This window comes from Aythya marila (genome assembly GCF_965140915.1).
Source record: "Aythya marila genome assembly, chromosome: 4".
Taxonomy (NCBI): domain Eukaryota; kingdom Metazoa; phylum Chordata; class Aves; order Anseriformes; family Anatidae; genus Aythya; species Aythya marila.
Genome location: NC_139045.1, coordinates 64176377 through 64201789, shown reverse-complemented (window position 1 = coordinate 64201789; position 25413 = coordinate 64176377). Strand labels below are relative to the sequence as shown.

At 36.2% G+C, this 25413-nt stretch overlaps 1 protein-coding gene across 4 annotated transcripts in view; it reads left to right on the top strand.

Moving 5' to 3' along the window:
• The window catches only part of EVC2 (EvC ciliary complex subunit 2), a 72234-nt gene extending 47313 nt beyond the window's left edge, over positions 1 to 24921 (top strand). For 3 of the 4 annotated variants that reach the window (XM_082759177.1, XM_082759175.1, XM_082759176.1), the window contains 8 exons: positions 1120 to 1324; positions 2815 to 2937; positions 8931 to 9158; positions 11448 to 11662; positions 13022 to 13109; positions 19255 to 19448; positions 20669 to 20770; positions 21302 to 24921. In XM_082759177.1, coding sequence (XP_082615303.1) covers positions 1120 to 1324; positions 2815 to 2937; positions 8931 to 9158; positions 11448 to 11662; positions 13022 to 13109; positions 19255 to 19448; positions 20669 to 20770; positions 21302 to 21572 — 1426 coding nt within the window. In that variant the 3' untranslated portion in view covers positions 21573 to 24921. Of the gene's footprint in view, positions 1 to 1119; positions 1325 to 2814; positions 2938 to 8930; positions 9159 to 11447; positions 11663 to 13021; positions 13110 to 17003; positions 17617 to 19254; positions 19449 to 20668; positions 20771 to 21301 lie in introns of those variants that run through there. The other variant, XM_082759178.1, reaches the window with a different exon arrangement.
• The last annotated feature ends 492 nt before the right edge of the window (positions 24922 to 25413 follow it).

Genomic DNA, 25413 nt, shown 5'->3' with positions numbered 1-25413 from the left:
TTTGGAGTAATACTGCATTAATTTTTTTAGGTGCAAACTTTACAGCATATTAAAATGTTTTAGTTTAGGATGTAACAGTACTTTGCTGAATCAGTAAACAGAAATAGGATCTATTTAGATGCAGGATTTCTAAACCCAGGAATATTTTAGTGCAACTATGAGGTACTGTATAACAATGATATGTTGAATTAAAGCTTCAGTCTTAATGGAACATACAGTATAATATAATACAATAATAATAAGCTACTTTAAAAAAAAAGTGATGTTCATGCTTTTAATGCAAATGCATTTTTGGGAAAGAAATTGTTCAAAAGAAAAGTTAAACTACTTTTATGAAATACTCTTAAATATTTCAGTCACAAGATCAGAACATGAATATAGTCTCAGGTTAGTCAAAAAATGGAAGATGAATTTAGGCTTTAGAGCATTCTAATTTTAAGTCAACGTCACCTTGGCCTGAGGAATAGTTCCCTGGACTTCTGTGTTGAGAACCTTCCTTTGACAAAATAGGAATTTTTTGAGTGATTTAAACTTAAAATATAATCCATGTTGTTCAGACTGATAAAAGGTTTTTTACAAAGAATAGGTCAAACCACTTGGTGATGGGGCAGATGACATATATGAGTTTATAATACAGTAGCTTGGTCTGCTAAGTGCTGAGAAACAGCACAGGGAGGCTTTACAGGAAGTCTTTGTCTTGATTACAGCCCTAACAGCCCTAAATTCAGGGTTTGTATTGTCTGAAGTGGTAGAATAATTCCGTACGTAAGAAGTTTGCTCAAATTTGTATTTTTATATTTTTTTATTCCAAATGTGTTTCCTTTTGAAAATGATGTTTTACAGTCAAGGAAGTACTGTACTTGGAATTTAAGGTATACTCATGGATATTTTAAACATTCTGAGCAGCTCAGTCCTATGTGAGATGAATAACTGATTTATGCACAATGTAAAGAATGATGATCACGGTTCTGTAAAGTATTCTTGTGCATGTCTTTTAAATTTTGTCTGTATCACTGAACAGCAAACAGCTTTCATTGTTTTTTTTTGTTTTCTTTTTGTTTTTTTTTGGTTTTGTTTTGTTTTGCTGTTTGTTCATTTGTTTGTTTTTTCTTTTAACAGGCATCTTCTAAGTTTGCCCCTTTCACTATCCGAAGAGGAATTGCTTAAAATGAGACAAGAGTTCCACTGCTGCTTTTCTCAGGTGGACAGCAGCTTGGCTCTGCCCAAGATAAGAGCAAGAACTTTGCTTCAGGCTTTTGAGCTGGAGCAAAGGGATGTGGAGCTGCTGAAGGTTGATCAAAATTTGGCAATGACCAATAAACAGGTAGGCACAATGTGGGGTCAGTGTGGGGATGCATGCATCCACAGTTGTTGGCCTGATCTGCAGATGAAGTCCATGGCTTCTCCATAGAGATGACAGTGATGTGTGCTTCGTCAGTGTGTGGATGAGTGAACCTTAAAGATAACAGTTTAAGCAGCAGTCAGATATGCTTCCTTCACGTACACCTGCATAGATCTACTGCTTGTGTGTCCTCCAGCCTTGCCAAGATGAAGGCATCTGTATACAGAAATGGTTGAGTGACCAAAAGGGGACGCATATCTGAGGAGAGTCTACTGAAATGTCAAAAACTGGAGAGATGATAAACCTGACTCTGAATATCAGGGACAAGTTATGTTCTTTACAGCCCAAACTGAGATTTCGCTTGCAAACCTTCTACTTCACTAAATTTGGCACTAAAGTAGGGAAGGACATTGTTGCCTCTCGGCAATAATACGGGCTTGATTTCAGATTAGTGTTTCCAAAATAATTGGATGTGTACAGAGGTGGTTTTATTTTGTTTATTTTAAATCTAGATAATAAGATGATCTAGATAATCTAATAAGTAAATTTAGAGAGGCTTTCCCAACAAGAAATATCTATCAAATTTAGCACTGTTTTTTTTTTTTTTTTATTTGTTTGTTTGTATTTTTTTTTGTTTTGTTTTTAATAACACTGCGAAGGGTGTTAAATTCCTTTTGTAAGATGCAAAATCTTTGGAACTTTGGAATCATAAATTGTTTTATATTCTTAAACAGGAGAAAGAAAATTGTTTCCTGTATAATGTTTCTGATACCATTGTAAAAGGAGTACTTTCCCTTGCTTTGTTTTGCTTCAGTTACATTTTCTAAATGTGTAAACTAACTTGGGATAATTATATTAGGAAGTAGGCTTGTTCAAAACCTTAATAATTTCTGAATTACTTAAGAAGGAAAATGACTTTGCAATAGCCTTATAGTTGAACAAGTGTTATCATTTCCCTGAGAGTTCATTATACTTAGTTGATATTCTTGTAAAGATATATAAAGGTCAAGAATAATATGATTACATGAAGTGGTGCCTATTAATAATACCAGGTTCATTTGTGATTCATATACTGTGTCTCTAAAACAATGCAGTTCTTGAATTAATTTTCTTCATTCATTTTTAACTGTGCTGAGGAAACTGTGTATCAGTTAATGTCTTTTATTGTCACTACTAAAGATTGTATAAAGCCAACTTTATAGCAGTTTTCATGGAAAGGGTGAGTGAGTGAAATTTAAATGAAATGAATGAAATTTTAAAAATGAGTGTCCAGTTCTATCTGAATGTCTGAAAGGAATCATCAGAATGAATGCATAGCACATGCATTTCAGAAATATTTTCTCAGTGAAATTTGTCCTTTTCAAGTGTTTCATTAATTGGTCAATCTGCCCAAAATAGTAAGTTATAATCTTAATGTTACCATATCCATCTACCTCTTACAAATAATGCCTTTTTTGCTCATCTTATCACAGCAGCATTCTAAAATGAAAAAATCAGGATCCAGGAGTAGAAATAAAATAGATATTCTGAAGAAATCTTTACAGGACAAAATTTTAATTTATGAAGACTCAGTGAAAGATGCAAATGTGAATAAGGTAAACGTAAGATTTTCCTTTTCTGGGGTCAGAACCTATATTTTAAGTAATTAATTAATAACAGTTCTCAGTCATGAATAAAATCCAGATAAAGAAGGCATGAGGTGCAGTGGCATGATTTATCTTTTTACTCATACCCGCATTTGTCAAGATGAATTTAAAGATTGATAGTTTTGACTGTTTAAATTTTTGCACCTTAGTTACAGAACTGCTTTCATGTCTCACTCTTTTTTTCCTTTGGTGGTTCTGGGGCTTGGTGTATGCATGATTGCAAGATTCCCCTAGGTACTCTGGGTTTCTTAGCACACCTTTCAAATTATAGAATCATAGAACAGTGGATTGTGCTTCACTGCTGAACGAAATTTTATTCATGAGCCTTATTAATGCTTCTCAAAATGCAGAAACAGGTTCTTAGATTCCAGTATGTTTTGGGTAGTTTTATACTGAGTTTATTTGTACACAACTCATTGAAGGGGAGCCTTGATTCTCGTTGGTAGCTTTTAAAAGGGTCCTAATCCCAATCTATTGTTAATCTTTGAGGACTGGAAGGGCCAGTGTCAATATGGGGTTTTGGAGGTTTTTTTCTTCTCTGCCAGTAGACTTTCCATGAGATATTCAACTTCTTTAACCTCTCTCTACTTCATTTTCCCATTTGTGAAATATAAGTAATATTACTTCTTTGTATCTGAGGTATATTACAGTGACAACAGACATAAGTAGTGCTCAGCTATATAAGCACTAGGCAGAACAAGTGTCATTGGATGTTGAAATCGGCAGAATCATAGAATCATTAAGGTTGGAAAGGACCTCCAAGATCATCTGGTCCAAACATTTCCCTACCACCAATATCACCCACTAAACCATGTCCCTAAGCACCAGGTCCAACCTTTCCTTAAACGCCCACAGGGATGGTGATTCCACCACCTCCCTGGGCAAACCATTCCAATGGCAGGTAAAAAATAATTTCACAAATGACTGCAATACCAATTTTATTATAAATTTGGAAGAAATTTTGTACACCTGTTTCTTGTACTTTTTGTACCTGGATCCCAAGGAATGGGTCAATATGTTTATTCAGAAATAATTTTACTTTTATGTGAGATTAGCATATTGTTGTTATTGGTTGCAGATGGTAAAAGCAAAGGTTTGTCTAGTCCAACATCCAGTCTTTGAAACTGAGAGCAGATGCTTAGGCAAGAAGGCAAAGAGTGGCCAAGTGTGTTCTACCAGTCTTTAATAATTTAACAGCTCTTATCCAAGGATCTAATTCATAACTGGAGACATTTGTACTTTTGGTTTCAATTCCTCATACCATGATCTCCAAAATCTCCTTTCATTTTTTATTTATTTATTTATTTATTTATTTATTTTTACTGTTACTTAAAAAGACAATTGAGTATATGTCCTTCTCTTAGGCATTTGTTTTGATAACACATTTGGTGTGATCATTGACTTAAACTTTTGTTAGAATCTTGTTTTAAAATTGGAAAGTTAGCTTCTCTAAGCCTCATTGTTTTAGTTTTACATGCACCATCTGGCATACCTGTCGTTGTTTTAATTGTACAACTGCATATTAGTTGTAAAAAGCCAAATGCTTTGGGCTTTTCCCAATAAGGAAACTAAACTATTGTTAAGGAAACTCATTAGTTCTCGCATTATCATTAGAACAAAGAAGTACTGCAATAAACATGTTGATCACAGAAGAAAAGTTTTTTTTCTGCCTTTTGCAGTCTGTTGCCTCATTCCTCATTTAGAATCATATGCTTCTAAATTTTGCATTAATGTAAACACTTCTATCATCTAACTCAGAATTAACTATCTGATTTTTCACAGTCAATTCACAGCGGAGAAATAAAAAAAACCAAAACACAACAATGGAGCAATGTTCTGCTTTATTTCTCCTGTGTTCACTGCTGCTTTTCTCATGCAGTGTTCACGTAGTGTCGTGGGTTCTTGCAGCCTACAGGATAGCTATAAACTTTTTTCTAGCCAATGCTTGTGAAAACAGCAGTGGGATATATTGTTTGGAAATCCTATAAAACAGACATGCCAGAGAAGAAGTTGTAGACAGGATGTAGTGAGCTGAGAGGCCATGGAAGAAGGTTTAAGTCCTAGTCTTATAGTATGCAGACTGTCTAATTCCTCTGTGTTTCATAGCTGTGTTGAGGTGTCCTGTGCACTTGGCATGTCGATGTAGCAGTTCTTTTCTGAAAAACCATTTACAAAGGATAGTGGTAAAACACATTGTTTCTTCTGTTTACCCTTCTGGGCTAAAAAAAAAAATATATATATATATATCAATAGTAATAGACATGCATGAGACAAGTCTTTGGAATTACAGGTAATGAAATACATTTTCAGGGCAAGTCAGTGGGAACTTAAGAACTGAGACCTTAAAAGATCAGATAGATAGTAAGGCTCTGAAAATTGCTAATTGCTTTTGAGAGCTTTATCCTCTGTCTCAAAGGACAGAGGTATAACAAAGATCAGCAGTATAATCATTAATTCATATGCCATTCAAAACAAAAACTTGAGTCTTAGTGCAGAAGTTTGTCTTGTGCACAGGCTTTCAAAGGAAGATTTTGTTTAAAAATTTACCTTGGGACTGATGTGTGGAATGGTCTTGGCTTCCAGGCCTTTGTCTTGTATCGATGACTCATAAGAATATCTTGAAATAACATTTTGGATTTTGGAAATCAGCTTGTTTTGACGAGATAAAACAATGAAACAACAACAAACAAACCCCAGTCTGTCTTGTCTGTCTTCTGCAATCTAATTCAAAGTCATGATCCGTAGAATGTTCTGCAGTTTTTGATTTCATTTGATTTCCAATTGGTATTGCTAGAGTACAATATGGGCCTCTGAATGCTTATGAGCTGTTGGACTGTGAGGTTAGATGGCAAATGTTAAAGTTACTAGCTTTTCAGTAAAAAGCATTACACAAAGAAGAAAAGGTCTCAAATTCATTTCACTTGTTTCTCACCTGCCTGAAAAGAATATAGAAGATATATACATAAAAGTAATATTAATATTGAATATTTCCTACTGAAAACTGGAATGTATCTGGCCTAAAGTACAAGTCATCTACATCATTATTTATTTATTTATTTATTTATTTATTTTTATGAGCACTTGGAGGCATCTCAGCTCTTTTTTCATAACTCCAAATTTTGGCCATCACTTTTGCTTTTCACTGGAGATCTCTGCCTCTAGTGCTAAAAAATAACAATTTTAATTTTTAGAATTTTGTTTTACTCTATTTCCAGTGTGATCTCTGAGCTGAATTTTCTTTCAAACCCAAATATCCAATATGCTTGTTACTCATATGCTTTCTTAATTTTTAATGTCATACGCCTATGTTTTTCAAAGTCAATTCTTTAGATAACAGTAATATTGAAAGACAACGTCTGTCTTTTAAGATGGAGACTTGTTAAAAATAACAATAAAATTATATGGTATCTTACTCTTGAGTTGTACTTGGCTTAATTCACATTACTCAAAAATACTTCATGATGGTAACCTTCCTTCCCTTGTGTTCAAGGACATTCCAGATGATATAATGGAGACTTTGGAGAATATCACATGAACATACCACAAGCATATTTGGTTGCAAATCACATTGTAAATTTAACTCCATTTACTGGGTAATAGAATTTGGATGAAACACAATCTCTCTTGGCAAGTTTCTTATCATATAATTTTCTTATAATTTCCAGAGAAAATTCTTGGGCATCATATTACATGTTTATTGTCTCAGGGATCTAAAAGCTTGGTGACAGTCTCCATAAATGCTGCTTTAAGGTTAACTGTGAATAGAGTCAAAGATATATAATTCCGATTAGCATGAATAGAATACAAAGCTAACGTGAATAGAAAGCTAATAACGTATTAATGATTTGAGTATGTATCATATTTCTTTATTTTTGCTGATACGCTGAAGGGCCAAATAAGATCTTGTGCCAATGCAAGTCATATAGTGTCTAAAGACTATATAGTTCACCTTCAGTGTTATTGTTTGCACTTGATGGTCAACTACTTTATAATTCTCTTTCCTATAAGTGGTGTGACTCACCAGTGCCACAGGGTGTATGTTGACAAGTGCCTGCTAAGCTTTACCCTCCATCTCTCCCTGGGGCCTTCCTTCAGAACAAGCATCAGGGCCTGCTGCCTGGGCAAAGACAGGCCTGCTGGAGCATCTCCTTAAGCTGGGCTTCTTGGTTACTATTGTGAACTTCGGGCATCTCAAATATTTTAATGAAGGGATAAGGCTAAGAGTATGTTTAGTGGTACAACACAGTGCTACTTATGCTAGTAAAATGTTGTAACTAACCAGATAATTTTAAAGAAATTTTGTTTGAGGTTATGGAATTTATTGTGTAAAAACTCTGTGATGCCATGTAGCAGAGTATCTCAGAGGACTATAAACACAATGCTAGCCTTTCTAATAAACATACAGATCTATTTATTACTCCTATTTTCTAGACAGGTAGAACTGTAGAGAGATTAAGGCTGCACATATAGGATGCCTCAGGATCCATGCTAAGATACCTACCATGTAGATATCTGAATTAAATAGGGACATCCCTCTCTTCCTGTTTGTTAAGAGAGGGGCCAAACTGGATGGGATACCTTTCCATAGTATGCAAATGGGAGTACCTGCTCTGAGTGACAGTAACTTAATTGAAACATCTTTAAAAGGTTTTGAGATGCCTCCTCTGATGGCTGTGGTCCTTCCATTCTGTCACAGGGAGCGGTTCCTTGAGCATTTATGTTAAATAAGCATTTTCTTAAGTTTCCAATATTATTTCTGAAAACTTTTTTACATGCTGTGAAACTTCTCAGATGTTTTTTAGGAGAAGAAGAAAATTTAGAGATGGAGTGAGAGAAACCCTGCACTCAGTTACCCAGCACTGTCATAGTTGCGCTGTTTCTGTGCTTAGATTCTGGATTCAAAATCCAGTGCGTAGTGCAGCACTTGATTGATGTAAATTCTAAGTAATGGAGTTGCAGCTCTCATGCTTGTGTATGCTCGCTCTGTCTTCCCTCTCTTACAATAAAAATTCTGGGCCTGCATGGATAGGTAACACAGCGAGAGAGAATAAAACTAAGTTGAAAATTATTTGATGTCTTTGAGGATTCACTTACCCAAATGTTTATATGTGCAGTGTAGTCTCACCTAGACATCCACACTTACATATCAGTGGAAAGATTTTTTTTTTTTTAGGGTATGACACACACACCAAAAAATACCTTTTCCCTTTTCTGTAAACGGAGCTTAGAGTGACAAGCTCGGATGGAAGCATCCAAAGAGGGTAATCACAGCTGGCCACTGACCACATTGTCCTGCAGAAAAACAGATTCAGGGCAATTTCACTGTCCGTGAATGTCAGTGGCAGAGTATGGAGGGCTTATCAATACCATTGCATCTGATTCTGTGCTTGGGAATGCGATTTGCCTTTTACCCTTGGGTTTTCTCCGTGTTTATCCTTTTGGATATCTGGTATTGAGTTAAAGCAAGTTGATTTTATCTTTTTTTCTTTTTTTTTTTTTTTAACTAATTGGAAAGATGTATTTTGTCTTTCTCTTTAGTCGCTCTTGTATGTAAGCAGAGATTTGTTTGTGTTATTAATTTTTACCTTTGTTATATTAAAAATTAATATAGACCCTGTATTCCATGTTAGTATTATTAGAGTTACCTGTACACTCCTCCCCACCTTAAAAAAAAAAAAAAAAAAAAACTGATCTAATTGGTATCTCACCTTCCTGCAATATTTTGTGATCATTTATATACAGTAAAAGCTTGGAATTGAATGTTTAAAAACACTTTTTTTTTTTTTTTTTAACAATGTATCTCGTTATAAGATAACAGCTTTGATTTCTTTGCTGCTTTAATCCAGCTTGTTAATTGCAGAGTAGTAAAATCATGAGCATTCACGTAATGTTTTAAGGTTTTATGTTAATCTAGTTATCTTTTGCGTTTCATTATTTTTTAGGTTAATTACGAGTTGCTGCTTGAGAAAGACTGTCAGCTGCGTGATCTGGAAAATAAACTTGGAGAGTATATTGCTTCTTTACAGTTTCAAAAGACTGTTAAAAAAATCAAAATGTTGGAGCTATATACTGCTATCATAAGTGTACAAGCTTTGCTCTTTGAACAACTAAGCACGTCAAAAACCCTGTCAAAATTGGAATGTATTCAGATTTTGGAAACCCATAATCCAGTAAGTAATGAAGTTGTGAGAAAGAAAAACTCCTGTTAGGAGACAGCAGCTGAGACAGTAGCTTATTTGACTTTGATTTAGTTGCACTGGTTTGCAATTCCTCATGGTCTGGTCTTGAGTTTCTGTGTTTATGTGCACTCTACTGTTCTAAATAAAAGAAATAAAGTAAAGGAAAATGTTAGTGCCAGAGAAGATTATATATTGTGGTTATTTATTTTTGTTACAGTACCATCCAGAGATATACAGTCAGAAAGAGCAGTATTTTGATGACTAGTTAAATTTTGTTGATCACAAGAAAGAATATTGGGAAGAGATAGTGTCATGATTTGTCATGAATGTGTTACAATTTTTTTGACAATATAATGCTAGCCATACAGGAAAATCCATAAATACACAATATACTTAAATCATGGAGCTTTTAAAGTTATTTTTATATATATATATATATATATATATATATATACACACAAATACACACACACATATATATATATATTATTTTTTTTAATGTATGAATTTACTTACCTGTTTGTCTCCCTCCAAGCATACTCACATTGTTTCTATACTAGAAACTTCAGAAAGACCTCTTCGCTTCATTGTATTTATTACACACGTTACATGTATGTGACAGTTTGCTGTTCCTTTTTTAATACTTCAGTATTCCATATTCATAAGGATGGGTTTTGTCTGCTATTTGTGACCATCAGAGTGAGGCTTGGGAGAGCATTGGAGTTGAACAAACAAAATGATTTTTTAAGAGCAAAATCTCTTTGCTAGAGGGCATCATTAGAAAGCTATTACTATGAAAACTCCTGCTTAAATTTTAATGCTCTCATCTCTACAGAGCTTCTCTTAAAATGGCAGTTAGTATGCTTATACCCTTCCATTTAAAAATAAATAAATAAATCATTAAAGCTGTAGAGAACTGAGAAACTTCTGCATAGACAGAGTATTAAAATATTTTAATCTGGGTTTATTGCCTTTTAACGCAGGAATTATAGGAGGTCCCAAAGAAAAGATTGGGCTTTGTCCCATCCTCTGCAAAGAGGTTGCTTTTAGCTTCTCTGTCCTTGAAGAAATGGCAAAAAAAGTATTGAAGGAAAGACTGAAAACAGAATAACTAACACTGGATTCTTTATCCAGTGTGCAGTAACTGAGGAAAGCCTTATTTGGGAAAAAATATATTTTAGGTATTGTTGGTTTACAGAAACTATCTCTTGGTAATCAAACCTTTGTCTCTTACTGTGTTTTATTTCTGCTCCTTTGTTCCACTACCTGGCAAATACTAACATCTGTTACTTTAAAACAAATACATCAGATTACACAGGATTCCCTAATGCTTAACTACATCAGTGATAGTTTTACCAATCAGTGAAACAAAACACATCTGGTTATATGTGAATTTGCTTCATGCTCTTAGAGATAGCATGTTAATATTATTTTTTGGTGTTAGGAGAGTAGATCTGAGCTCCAGTGTCACATCTTGCTGACAGGGGAGCAGACGCTTACTTAGATACGCCATACTTCAATGAATTTATAGTGTGAATACAGCTGATGAGGTAGAAGAATAGTTAGATAAAAAATTCAGTATTTTTTCCAAGCTACAGTTCGGGAAGAAAGGTGCTCAGGTATTTAGTAAGTAACTTGTTTGAGGTCAGACAAGAATGACATTGGAAGACTGGAATATGAACCCTTTCTTCTGATGTCTACTTTGATTCTTTGTTCAAAGAGGTCTTTGGCATGAGAAATCCAGCCCACTTAAAACTTCAGGTTTAAACCTTTGATTTTTAGACCATTGTATTTGAATCCTAATTTTATTACACAATTTAGTGTACCATTGTGAATTTATTGAATTACTGTCTTTGAACTTCATATCTTTTTGATACTAGCCATTGATGCAATGTAACTAAAACTAGTTTTGTGGAGTTTCTCAAGCTGTTTCAGTGCCTTTATATAGTTCATAGACTAATTCCGATGGTGCCATTCTTTTGCTTGGATCTCAGGCTTGCTGGTAGTCTTCTTTCTAGATGTCCTCTACATAGGAAGGTTTCAGAGAGTAGCAGCCTTTAACACAGTGAAAATTGGCTTATATCTTTAGGCATTGTTCTCATATATTCACATCATGCAAGTCATGTTTACTGAAGGCATTCAACGAATTGCAAAGTGTAATGACTGCACGTGGCTGGGTAGAATGAGAAAATGAAGAAACTAATCTTTTTGCTTCACTCCAACTGGAGATTGTTCTTGTAAGATAATTTGTTACTTCAAGATTGTGTTTTCAACCTCTAGGAGATTGAAGAACTTGACAGGAAGCTGGAGTATGAAATGTTGCATAAAGAGTCAGCCCAGCAGCAACAACATCTAATGAATAAGCAGAGGTGGACACCGGATGGATTGGGGTTTTCAAGTGAAGCTGTAGAAATGAATGCAGACAGACAGGTGACGGTTCTGCTAAGACAGGCCATGAATAAATGCAACCAGTTTATAAATCTGCACCAGCAAAGGTGAGTGCTTTGGTCTCAGGTATTGCAAACTCACTGCACTCATTACAGACTTTTAAGATATCACAGAGAAACAGTAGACAAAACGTTCTGCTGTGCTAGGGAGGGACTGTGGCCCAGAGCATAACTGAGAAGTCTCAGGAGCACTGAAATAAGAGAGTTGCGTTTGGATGACAATGTTCTTCATAACAGTTGCCGTATCTTGATGGAGCCAGTGAAAACGTAACAATACTTCCTAGCAGCAAGGGGAAAAAGAATTCTAATCCTGTTCTTTATCTCCCAAGAAGATGACTAAAGATGTCAATGAAACCTGCTCAGCTGGGGTCAGAGGAAGTACCTGAGACAATAAAATTGAATTTTCATCTCCACTGTAGACTGAATTCCCTGTTGTACAGTTATTTTTGATGTCGTATATAAGTAAAGGTATCAGTGGAAAAGTGAGTACCCTTAAGTAAAGATATCAGTAGGAAAAAAAATGCCTCTTGGGAGGAATGTAGAAATACCTGTCTTGTATGAAGGCCACCCAGCAAAAATAGGTGATAATGTACAAAATTACAAAATACTAGGTTACATTTATTAGAGTTACAGGAGTCAGAAATTACATTTCCACTTGTATTACACAGTATTAAAAAACTACCACATATCAAGTTTCATGTAAAATTCTTAGAGGGTGTTTTCCATTACAAAGAGGGTTTCCCTTGAACCCATTGCTTTATTAAAATAGCTTAGATAGACTTTGAATGCAGCTGTAACACTCTTAAGTCTGTTGTAAGTCTGAAAGGGCTGGAGCTCTCATTGATGCAGATTAATGTCTGTCATAGAGGAGCAAACAGGTTACTGGCTTGGGAATACTACAGGATACAGCTGTGTCAGTCAGGCCTTTAGAGGAGTGACAGCTGTTTTTTACTGTTTACTTCTAAACATAATGGAAGAAATGAATCTTGTGCTTTTCCCAGATAACATTATAATGGATTCATAATTTGGTCTAGAAAGAAAAAAAAAATCATCAGTAATGAGGAAGCTAACAGTTTACTGTCATTTCAGAAACAAAAAGGTCCACAGTTTGCTGAGAAGTGTGATGAAAATGACATGATGGGGAGACAGGTTGAATGACAGTTCTTTGGAGCAATTTCAGATTTGTATTATGTGCAAGAACGTGGCCTCAAATTCTGCTCTGATTTTGTGTTGTGGTTTAAGGGAGAAGAGAGGAGGAGAAACTGACTTATTTTGGAAGTTACACTGCTCAGCCAACTTGGCTGACAGAGTTTTGCCTCCTGAATGGATGACTTTCAGTTATTGTTTCCTATGATACAGTCATTGCACCTGAGAAGATTTCAATGTTAATTCTGTCTTTCACTTCAGCTTGAGAGATGAGCAGTGGAATTGCATGGTGCTTGAAGATCTCCTGGAAAATATAGAAATGGATGCATTTTTGGCACTTTATAGTCAGGTAAGCATGAAATTGAACAAGGCTTCCAGGTTTATATTACAGCTGTATCAGCAGATCAGCTTTTCTTCTTTTTTGGGAACTGTTGCAGATATATTTGGACCAGTTCTGCTAATAGTCACTACCAGTTCTGGTGTTCGCAGCATATATTACCGTTGACTTCAATTAATTCTGACCTACTTTTCAGCCTTTTTAATTTTACTAAGTTATACTACTTCTTCTTCACTTATAAATCCTTTCCGGCAGTTGTCCTACTGCATTTCATTCTGTGGAGAGAACTAAATTGCTTGAGTTTATGACAGACAGATTTACAGACAAATTACTATTTGATTTCCACGTGTTAAGACGGGTTCAGTTTAGGTTTCAGTCTTTCATGTGAGAAATGAATAGCACTGATTGTGTTACAAAACTAAATGACAAAAGCACTGCTAGTTAAATTTTCTGGTGTCATTACTCATACTATTTTCAGAAAGAACATCTCTTCTTCATTGGTCATAATTTATTATTTGTTGACTGCCTGTCAGTGCCACAAAGGGCATTAAAAGTGAATCACTGTTGCTTCTAAATTTTATTTGCAGGTAAGTAACTAACATCAAGGTAAAAAAAAAAAAAAAACTATAGATTCTACAGCTTTTCCCATCTAGGTGTCTTATCTTTCAAGGACAGTTGCGGTTGCAGCCACCTGTGTCACAAATTGGGAACTTCATATTCCAGCGAGCCAAGGAGGAACAGCTTAGACTAAGGGGGTGTCAGCTTTTCCTGCGTCTCAGGTTTGCTTTCTACGCAGGTTTCTGAACTCTTTTATCTTCTGTTGAGTTAGATGTCTGCTTGAGATCAGTTTGGAGTGGGACTCCTGTATATTATATTTTCATTAGCAGATTCACTTGGTAGGTCACACATGCTTTCAGACCCTTACTCTGATTTGGGCAAGGAACTTGCAGCGAGGTCTCCTAAAGCTCACAAGAGTTTGATATTCACTTCAGTCTGTCTCTCATGGGGACACGTGGAATCTTCGCGTTAGCCTCACTGGAAGAGACTCGACTCACCTGGCAGCCTGATGGTTAAGGTGCTGTCCTGGAATCTCACTTTGGGTGAGACATAGTGGGCTATCTCACTTTGTGATAATGAATTACATTAGAGTGGAATTCAAACCTGGTCTTGTGCTTTCCAGGTTTCCTATTCTCTGGGCATAATAATATAAGCAGCAAAAATCCATTCTGACATGTTTTTCAAAGTGTAGCATTTGAAGGTGTTGCTGGCAAGGTCACAACCAGCATTAACAGCTTTCTACTTTTAAATCCAAGCCATGTGTTTCCATAGCTTTTATATTAATGTTGTTTTCCTCTTCAATTTTTATGTTGCAACCCTTTTTTTTTTTTTTTTTTTTTTTTTTTTTTTCAAACTGTCTTGCTACCATATTCACCTTGACAATTTGGCATATGGTAAACAGATACGGCTGTCAGCAACTGCTGAATTCTACTCCAGCCTTAAACTCCATCTCATTATGTTTCCTGCCCCCATGGCTGCTGCATGCAGAGCTCCTGAAAAAAACTTTCTGCTATCTGCCTTTGTAGGATGTTTACGTGGTTATTCACCAAACAGTGAATTTTAATCTGATTATTTCTTTACAGCTTTAAATTTTACATGTATTCATTTATGTTCCATTAAAATAACTTGTGTACTGCTGATGAGGCAGTCACCAAGAATTTTCAGTTATGCATTAAGTTGTGGAACAGTAACACGGGCAGCAACAGCTATAACACTTTTCAGAGGTGATATTAAATGGAGACTTCCTTTGTCTGTTTGTAATTGCAGTTTGTGTAACACATGAAAATTTCAGAACATGTTTCTAGGTGAAAAGAGGATAGATCTTTTGTCCTGTTCAACCTTTCATTTTTTATTTTTTTAAATTTGGTAAAACAGGTAAGGTGTTAACAGGCTTCTATGAATATTTTGCTGAAACATACAATGCTTCAGATACTTGTTGAATATCGTAAATGTAAGATAAGAAATAAATTATTTTCAGCAGCAGTGGAAAATAAACATCAAAACACTTACAAAAATTGAAAATGCTTTGAAAGGTCCTTTGGGATTTGCTCGTCTTTCCCTATACTGCTGTAGTTTAAGTCATAGGTCTTGCTGGACCAGTATTGTAGATTCTTTTATCCTTTTTTTTTTTTTTTTTTTTCCTAGTCCATTATAATTTTATCTGACAAAACATTTTGCATCCAGAAATGCTGACTGGTATGTAGGCTTTAAACAGCACAGACCAGCTCTTCCAGATTAACACTACTGAGACTGTTATCATAGTGTAATTTCAGTGCTCTTAAATCTGCTTTTGCTTTGTAATTTTGGACTAATTGAAGGAATGGCTGGGACCTTGTACAATGTTCATTTAGCTATTTCCTACTCTGGTGAAAACACTCAGCACTAAGTGGGAATTCTTAAAAAAGAACATGAACACTGCATTAATCTTGTACTCTGGTTCTTAGCTTGCCATACCCCTGGGCATAGAAGGGTAGGAAGAACTTGCATATAACAAGCCAGCTACTCAGCAGAAGAGTTCTTATCTTGCAAAGGATGATGTGAAATGGCTTTCTGCTGCTTATGAGTTAGCTGTGTGTGATAGAGCCTCAACATTTACCTCTCTCATGAAGGCATTAATTCAAGATGTGTGCCATATTACAGATGAATTCAGATGAATCATCATATTCAGATGAATGCTGAAGCAGCAGTGTAGGACTTAGTAGAAGGGACACCGAGAAGAGAAGGAAACCAGTGGCTGAGTGCTACTGCTTCTGACTTTGAATCATTTCAAGAGAAATCCTTTCCCAACAGACCTTCACCTTTCTCTTAGCATTTCAGTTCAAACATAGTGCTCTTTTGCTTTTGGAAGTATTGATCATATTTATCGTTTAACTGCCCAGTACTTACTGTTACTGTAAGCTAGTGTCTGTTCTAGAAGTTTTTTAATAGTGACACTTCTTGTGCTACATTCCCAAAGATCTTACATCTTGGCTTAGGGAAAACTGAATCTTGTTTCTCTACAGCATAAGTAAACCATGTTGATTATGTTGCTGACAATTTAATTGTCTTCTTATGATGACTGTTGGGTTTCTAATCCTTTGGCAAAGATGTATCATGAAACAGCTTCTGAACAGCATGGTAGTCATTCTGCAAGTTCAGAAATTAAAATAATTGTTGTGCAGATTTCAGATGCATGCAAACAGTATGTCGTAATTTTCACAGTGCCCAGTCCCTTTAGCACCCTAGCAGGTGAGCAATGACCTTGATAACTATAATTTTTATATCTTGAAGAAAGAAGGAGGTTTATGAGCATTATTGTCAACTCATTACAGTTTAAAAACTGGACACACTGTTCAGTGTATACTTGGGGGACTGTGCTGTATGTTTTGTGCATAAGATTCCCTGAAGAAATTTTTAGTGTATGGAAATATGTATTAGATACACCATAGTGGGCTTTTTTTTGTATTTACATTTAGTCATATGAAAGGTAGTCCAGAGATACTTTGGGACAAAGGAAGCTCATGAAATTCTGTAAAACCTATGCAGATAGCCCCTTCAGATACACAAAAATGAATTCTGTTCACAGCAATTTTCATAATATAATAACTCCAACTGTAATTCCAAACTTCAGTAGTCTTATTTGAACTGTAAAGAAGTACACAGTTACTAGAATAGGAGTTTATTAATTTATTAAGGCTCACAGTGTCATATGTTCCTTCTTTGGGATATGCTTATCCTGTGTGTTGATATGAGAATTGATTTTTAAATCTTTTTTCCTCGTTTTCTTACAATTTATAGGCACATTAAGACACATATTAAGAAACTATGGTATTGTACCTCTGTATTTTACACTTATTCTTTTCTTTATAGAGGATTTTCCCCTTTCGACTAGTTTTTAGAACTGCATTTAGCCTTCTTGGAAAACCAGATAAGTTTCACTTTCCTACATTTTGTCTTGTAGCTTACATCCCTATGGAAGCAGATCTAGGTCGATAAGAGATTTGCTAGAATGATATTAAGTTCAGGATTATAAGCCTCTCGGTGAGAAGTTACTTTTAAATGAGCATATAGCTATAGCCCCAGGTACACTAGTTGATTTTTAGAGAAGACAAATGATGGAGACAGACTGTCATGTGGAAACAGCATGGTAAGCTTAAAACACAGCATGAATCAAATTCATTGATTCTTGCATATAGGTGTTTAAATACACATTGCTCAGACAAAATACTTAGAAGTAATTCTACTGTTTGCAAACCACAGTTCATACATGCCTTTTTTACTCTGGTGAAATTCAGAGAATACGGATGGGGTTATTGGTGGCACAAATAACATTTTTATCCATTAATGTTACAAACCATACAAATTCCTAATCTTTGCAGTACTTTACTGTCTCTAATATGCCTGAAGATTGAAACTCACCCCACACTGGAGGGCCTTTGGTCTGACTAGTGTGACCATTCCTGTATTTGAATGCACATTCACTTCTTCCTGTTTACACAAGCTGGTCCAGGTACCTGTGGGTTTCTGTAAGTGCTACTGCAGGTGCCTGCTCACACAGCAGCATGCACTTTGCCAGACATATGCTAGGTGCACCTGGCTGGTGCCACTTTTGGTACTGTTGACAGCACTGTGGCACCTTGGAGGATGACTTAATCATGAATTCTGCTGTGTTAGAACACCACTGAGGGTTGCCTTCCAGTACAAATCATACTTGATGCAGAAAGGTAAGGGTCAGAATGGAGGAAGGAATATTTTAAAGAGGAAACTATTACAGAGGAAAGCAGTACTGAAGTCATGACGCGTATAAATAATCATCCGCATATAAATTATAGAGTTAAAGTTCCTGCTGAGACAATTCAGTCAGAGGGAAGGATGGGTCACAGAGATGCCATTTTTATGTGTTTTTTTTTTTTTTTCTTTTTTTTTTGTTTGTTTGTTTTTTGCAAGTTTCTGGAACAACAGTTTTTAAAGACCAAAAGTATAACACAAGCAGTCTGTATACATTGACTACAGAAATTAAACTTAGCTGTCTATATTAAGACTTAAGGCTTTCTTTACATTTTCCCTACAGAAGAATGAAATCACTTCTTATCTAAGAACCATGAACAGATGTCTCTTTTTTCCTTACTACAGTATCCATTTCGGGATGAAAATAATGGATATTTGAAAAACTCAACAATGTAGTAATCTATCATGAATCTTAGCATTTTGTCTCATTCATTCTCATATCTCAGTGGTTTCCATGGAAAACATGTAGCAATACTTAAGACTTTGGAGAGTGACTACTTCTTCATTTTGGACAGAAATCTCTGCTTGTCTCAGTATACTGTAGATTTTTTATATTTGATACACATGAGAAATCAGCAGAAACAGCCCTGGGGACAGAGTAGTTTTGACAGCTGAGCAGCAAGTAACAATGTGGTTTGGGTGTTTAGAGGGAGACAGGAAATGGGTCTGATTAATCGTCTAGGGAACAACTAAATCTGAACTTAGTCTATTTGGACACTGTATGAATATAATTTACCAACAACCTTTGGGCCAGAAAAGTAAAGACATTTTTAAGGGGTTAAAGATGTTTCCTTCTGTTACTGACAAGTATTACAAGCTATTCTCTGAGCTTATCACAGAATGAGGTGTTATGAGAAGCTAAATAATCAAATGCCCAAACATGGTGACATGTAAATGTTGTCATTAGGTTGCAGAGGTTATTTTTTCCTTATTTTGCAAACCAAAAAATGCCATATTGATTCATTCCTGTGTTGATAATATTAGAATCCATAAACTAAGTAAACCTTATATTCCAGAATATGATTGCATTGTGATTTTTCTGACTGAAGGACATTGAGGACATTTCTAAGCAGAAAAAATGAGAGGAACTGGTAGTTTGGAATTCAAATTGCGTGTATCTGTAATGAAACGGGGTACTTCAACCCATATAGACCAGTGTGGATGGAAGCAATGAACACAAGACTGTGACCACTTGACACCAAAACCACTGAAATGATTTTCAGTAATACTTTTTGTTTCTATGATGAGTAATTTTTTACCGTTAGCAATTAAAATTCACTAACCTTTTCCTTCTCTTCCCTTCTCATGCTGCTCCCACTCATTAATCCTTCAGGAGCTCCGTCTAGCAGGTTATTTAGCCAAACTGACAAGGGTGCCAATAGGAATGTTGCACAGGATTCTGAACTTGTTGCTGCCCTCCAGTTCACAAAGTGAGATTCTTTCTGTCCTCGATTCCATCAATAAATATACAGATGCTGTTGCTGAAGGTGACAGTGCTGCAGATGAGCCTGGCAGCTATAAAAAAAGGTAAGTGTGATCTTTTCTGGTAGACTGTTGCAAAAGATTATTTCTTTCTTTTATATTTATTTATTTATTTATTTATTTAAGCTATATTTATTTGCTTGACAAGCAGATTGATGATAAAAAAAAATAGGGGGGTTCATAAGATTTTTCTATGAAATATTTTCATGGTGTAAAGTGTTTTGAAACTGCTGCCTTATTTTATGACATAAAATTGATTAATGAAAAGCTCATAAGTTTTATAACTTTAGGAGTATAATTTAGCTGAATTAGGCAGTTATTTTATAGACTTATAAACCGTGCTCTGATCATTTTATTTTTGTTGACTTGAATTTATTAAAATATTGAAGTCTCTCTCCCAACTCCCTGCCATGCATGACATGAGAAAGGGAGAAAAGATTATTTTTAAATTAAAAATAATTATCTCCAAGCTGGAGAGAGATGGGTTTGAAGGGTGGCCCTAAAAAAAAGAAGGATGTGGACCTGTTAGAGCCAGAGGAGGGCCATGAAGATGATCAGAGGGCTGATGATCATAGCACCTCTCCTATGAAGAAAGGCTGAGAGCTTGAGACTATTCAGCCTGTAGAGGAGGCTCCAGGGAGACCTCATTGCAGCCTTTCAGTACTTAAAGGCTTTGGTACTTAACGTACTTCAGTGTTGCTATAAAAAAAGATGGAGAGCAACTTTTTGCTTGGGCAGGTAGTGACAGGACAAGGGGGAATGTTTTTAAACTAATCTTTAGTTTAGAGGAGATTTGCATTAGATGTTAGAAGGGAATTCTTCACTCAGAGGTTGGTGAGGCACTGGAACAGGTTGCCTAGAGAAGCTGTGGATGCCCCTCCGCTGGAGAGATGTTCAAGACCAGGCTGGACGAGACCCTGAGCAACCTGGTCTAGTGGGTGGCATCTCTGCCCATGGCAGGGGGGTTGGAATTGGATGATCTTAAAGGTCCCTTCTGACCCCAGCCATTCTATGATAGGATTCTGTGAAAAGCAGATGTGGCACTGAACCCTCTAGTTGTTGGATGTGAGTTGTTAAGGAATGGCTAAGGGTCCTTGGGACCATATGGTCTTATGTGGTCTTTTGTGCAAAAACCTTTGCATGCTCTTACTGGGTGTATTTGTGGCATTAATATTAGGGTTTTGGTAGTTAAAATAAGAATAGGGGAAAAAATATGTGTAGTTGGGGATTTGTTGCTGGAAATTTTTTCTTTCCTTTTCCTTCAGGAAGAACCAAGAGAGGTGGCAAGCATTGGAGAACAAAGTAAGGGAAGATCTGATAAACATAAGTTTGGAAAGAATCCCTTCTCTAAACAGGAGAGAAGACAGGTAAAGAACAAAAAAAAAAAAAAAAAAAAAAAAAAAAAAAAAAAAAAAGGAAGGAAAACATTTTATTATCATTAGTTTATTATACTTATTTCATCTCCAAAGGTTCTTCTACATCTGTTAGAAAATAAGTTCATAAATATGTTTTTTCTGACACTGTTCTAATCTTTGATGCTTGTTTCCTACAACACATTTACACATAATATGCAATATTTGTAAATGTCTAAAAAGATTATTCTGTACTTACCAACAAAATTCACACATTTTTCATAAACATTGCCCCACCTTCCCTATGTTACTTATAAGGTTAACTTTTCTTACGCAGTTTTGTATCTCATAAAATGTTATGCAAATTATTGGGGATTGGAAGAGAAGCTACGTTTCTGTCTAAAATATGATTTTCTTTAGCTTCCAGAGGAAAGTTACCACTCCCTTGTCATGGTATGATATAGAAAGTGATGCTGCTTTTCTGCCAAGTTTTCATTTTTAAATCTTTTTTTTTTTTTTTTTTTTTTTTTCTTTTCATTAACATAGCTTGATAAAGAAGAAGCAACTTGCCCTCCTGGAAGAAGCATCATTCATTCGTCTTGGATGTTTATCTATGCATCCTCCTATGGAACAGTCTGGTCAATACGTTTCCGTGAACACTGCAACTGCTGAATCCATAGAAGTATTAGACACAGGGGAGAAGCTATTTTTATTCCGTGACCAGAGAGATTCAGTACTTTCTTTTCATAATTCTCCAAGGAAAAAGAAAAAGAATTTCCTTAATTCCAAAAAAGCTGCACATGCAAGTATGGATTAATGAGGGAAACTTCCATTTGAAGAATCAATTAAGGAAGACGAAGTTATTTAAAAATTAGAAAGAATTGTTTTCATATCAATTTTCATCAATTTTATCAATTTTTAATATCAAAGTGTTGTTTTAATATCAATTTTCTGACATTGTAAATAGTTGTAGTTTTACATTGTCGAACTTCACAATGAGCGTTGTTCATCTTTCAATTCTTATCAATGCATCTTTTGATGGATGGACCACTTAGTGAGTAAGGAATTGGCTGGGTGGTCACACTCAAAGAGTTGAGGTCAACGGCTCAATGTCCAGTTGAAGATCAGTAACGATCAGTGCTCCTCACAAGTCAGTGCTGGGACAGGCACCGTTCAACATCTTTGTTGGTGACGTGGACAGTGGGATTGAGTGCACTCTCAGCAAGTTTGCCCATATCACCACACTGTGTTGTGCGGTCATAATGCTGGAGGGAAAGGATAACATCCAGAGGGACTTCGACAGGTTTGAGAGGTGGGCCTGTACAAACCGCAAGAAGTTCAACAAGGCCAGGTGTAAGGTCCTGCATCTGGGCTGGGGCAACCCTAAGCACAAACACAGGCTGGGTGGAGAATGGATAGAGAACAGCCTTGATGAGATGAACCTGGAGGTGCTGGTTGATGAGAAGCTCAACATGAGCTGGCAACGTGTGCTTACAGACCAAAAAACCAACTGTATCCTGGGCTGCATCAAAAGAAGCGTACATCGAGCAAGGTGATTCTCCCCCTCTTCTCTTGTGAGACCCCACCTAGAGTACTGTGTTCAGCTCTGGGGTCCCCAGAACAAAAAAGACATGGATGTATTAAAACAAGTCCAGAGGAGGGCCAAGAAGAGGATCAAAAGACTGAAGCACCTTTCCTGTAAAGAAAGGCTGAGAGAGTTGGGGTTGTTCAGTCTGGAGAAGAGAAGGCTCCAGGGAGAGCTCCACCTTAGAGTGGCCTTCCAGTACTTAAAAGAGGCCTACAGAAAAGCTGGGGAAGGACTCTTAGTCAGGGAGTGTAGTGATACCACAACAGTGATGGTTTTAAACTGAAAAAAAGGGGGATTTAGATTAGATATTTGGAAGAAATTCTTTACTCTGAGGGCATTGAGGCACTGGAACAGGTTGCCTGGAGAAGCTGTGGATGGAGGTGTTAAAGGCCAGGCTGGATGGGGCTTTGAGCAACCCGGTCTGGTGGGAAGTGTCCCTGCCCATGGCAGGGGGTTGGAACTGGGTGATCTTTAAGGTCCCTTCCAACCCAAACCATTTGGTGATTCGTTCTGTGATGCAACAGATGAAATATGGGTGTTTTGTGATGCACGTTCAGGCATACAGGACTCAGTGTTCCTTCAGTGCTTTGCACTGATTTTACTGTAGCTGTTTCTTCATAATTTATATAGAAAGGTTATTTATTATATAAAGCAGGTTCTGATTTACTTGTTCTCATATTTATGTATTCTTGTAATAAGCTGTGGTATAGCAGATGACATGAAGAGATGAAATGGATGACCCACAAATCCTCTGCTGTCTGATTTTCTCTTAGTCTAGCTAATTTAGTTTAATCTTGTGCTGTTAATAAGCTTTGAATGTTACTTCTGCAGTCTGTGTTCTCCAGTGGTAGCTGATAGTCCAGATCTTCAATGTATGCATAGGCACTAAGCCTTTCAACCCAGAGCAGTTTCAGCTTTTCATTTTTGTGTATAAATTTACTTCGGTAGAACTAGGAATGTGGCTTCAGTTCAGAACTTAAGTTTTAAGTCTTAAATATTTGCAACCTGTTGCAGTGTTTTTCTTCTTGAAGCAATGTCATCATATATGTCAGTAGAAAAGGGAAACTTCTAAATGGACATGTAATACCTTCAAAAGTTTTATTTTTTTTATTACAGTGCTGCCAACTGTTGTAATTTTACATGTATGTGGGTATTTTTGAAGTTCTTATTCTCAAATTTCTTTAAAGTATGAGAATATCGTTTTACATTTCAAAAAAGAGTTAATTTTCAAAACCCTTCTAATTGATGGAAAGAAGTCTGTAAATGTGAACCCTAAAAACTGTAATAGGAAAATATAAATCAAAAAGAATGCATGTATTTGATAATTCACGATATTCAAGCTGGTTTCAAGGGATATTTTTGAACTGTGTTCAAATGCTATGTTGTGAGGGTACTGTGATTGTGTATTTTGCTGTTTTTGAGGTATGAAGTTTCTATGCCTTTGTATTAACAGGATACCAATTTCATTTTAAAAAAATAAAATGTTACTTTGTATGTGTGTCTGCAATTGGCACCTATTCCCAATGGAAAAAAAAAAAAACATTTTTTCCCTCTTCACTTGACAAGTTTAAATATTCATTCCACAGTAAACAGCAATTAGTGTTTCTTATCACTATTAACATTAGAAAATGTTCTATGCAGTAATTAGCCTGATAATCCTAATTATTTTCTGATTGCATTCTTCAGTCTCTTGAAAGAAGTCATCACTCTCATGGAAAAAGGAGTGTGTCAGGGTAGCGAGAGTTCAGAGTTGCTGTGTTTTAAGGCACCTGGTATGTCCTCCTGAAGGCTAGGGTAGGTTAAGGTGAGGTCTGCCCTATCTTGAGGCAGGTCAGAGCTGCCGCTGGAGGAGGCTCAGGTGTTTCAGAAAGGGGTTCAGAAAAGTCATGTCTCCAGCAGCCCCTGTGCAGGACAAAGCAGTAGGAAAAGCTGAGCTGTAGTCAGGGCTGCAAGGAGCACTTGAAAGCTATAGCATCCTCACCTGATGCAAGTAAGACTTCTCCCAAGCCCAGGCCTTCGGCTGTTACTATTATGAAAAGGGAAACAGCAGCATTACTCACAGATAATATTCAGATTTTGCATTGTATCAACATCTTGATTGCAATATCAATTTATTATCCTCAACAGATAATCTGCATGTCTAATAGCAGAAGGCTAATTTGGAACTCTCACTTACCACAACTTTGAAGCAGCTCAGTGAATGTAACTATTCTAGTTGGGAAATGTCATACCCTGATCTGGATCAGTTTCATATCATGCAGTGCATATTCAAAGAAATGTGCTAACCTTAAAATCTCTCTCATCTTACAAAATAGGTACTATCTAGGTAACAGCCCACTTCAATAAATGTTTGATTTATATTCAGCTTTGAGTCACTCAAGACAGAGGAAGGCCCTTGGTCTGCGTGCAGTTCCTGTGTGTGTACTATAGGTATTAGCATCCTTATTTCATAGTTGAAGTCTTTTAAGATGTGCATACTGGACAAGCTGGTCAAATTAAGCCCATTGGGTTTAATTGTCATTGTCAATAAAATCACTAATATAAAGCCAAATTCTCCAGCATTTTGAACATTATCCACATGGGACAAATTGTTCTTCATTCTCCCTAGATTAGCATGAAAAAAGCATGTCTTATCAGTCTCTTACTTTTAAACAGATGAAGCAATAAAAGGGTTACAGTCTCTGATACTGGTGCTCAATATTGTGCTGACTGTAGAATTGGGACTTAAAAAAAAAAAAAAAAAAAAAAGCCCCACCTTTGTTTAGCAACTCTCTCTTCTGGTTTCTGCCTGGTTATATAATGCATTTTACTTGGATCGAAAGTATTGGAAATGAAGGAGTCTCTCATTGACACCCCATTTAATTGCTTTCCCTTGGCAGTTCATTATTTTTCATCTTGTCCCTGACCCTGGACATTATACCCTCATCGTGGTTGTCATTTCCCCTCTACCTGAGGCCATTGATCAAGGAGCCAAGACATGGAAAGAACAGGAAAAAATAAGTTGTTGGGCAGTGACACTTTAATCTACACAGGAAAAATAATGGTATAATTTACTGAAGAAGTAAATTCT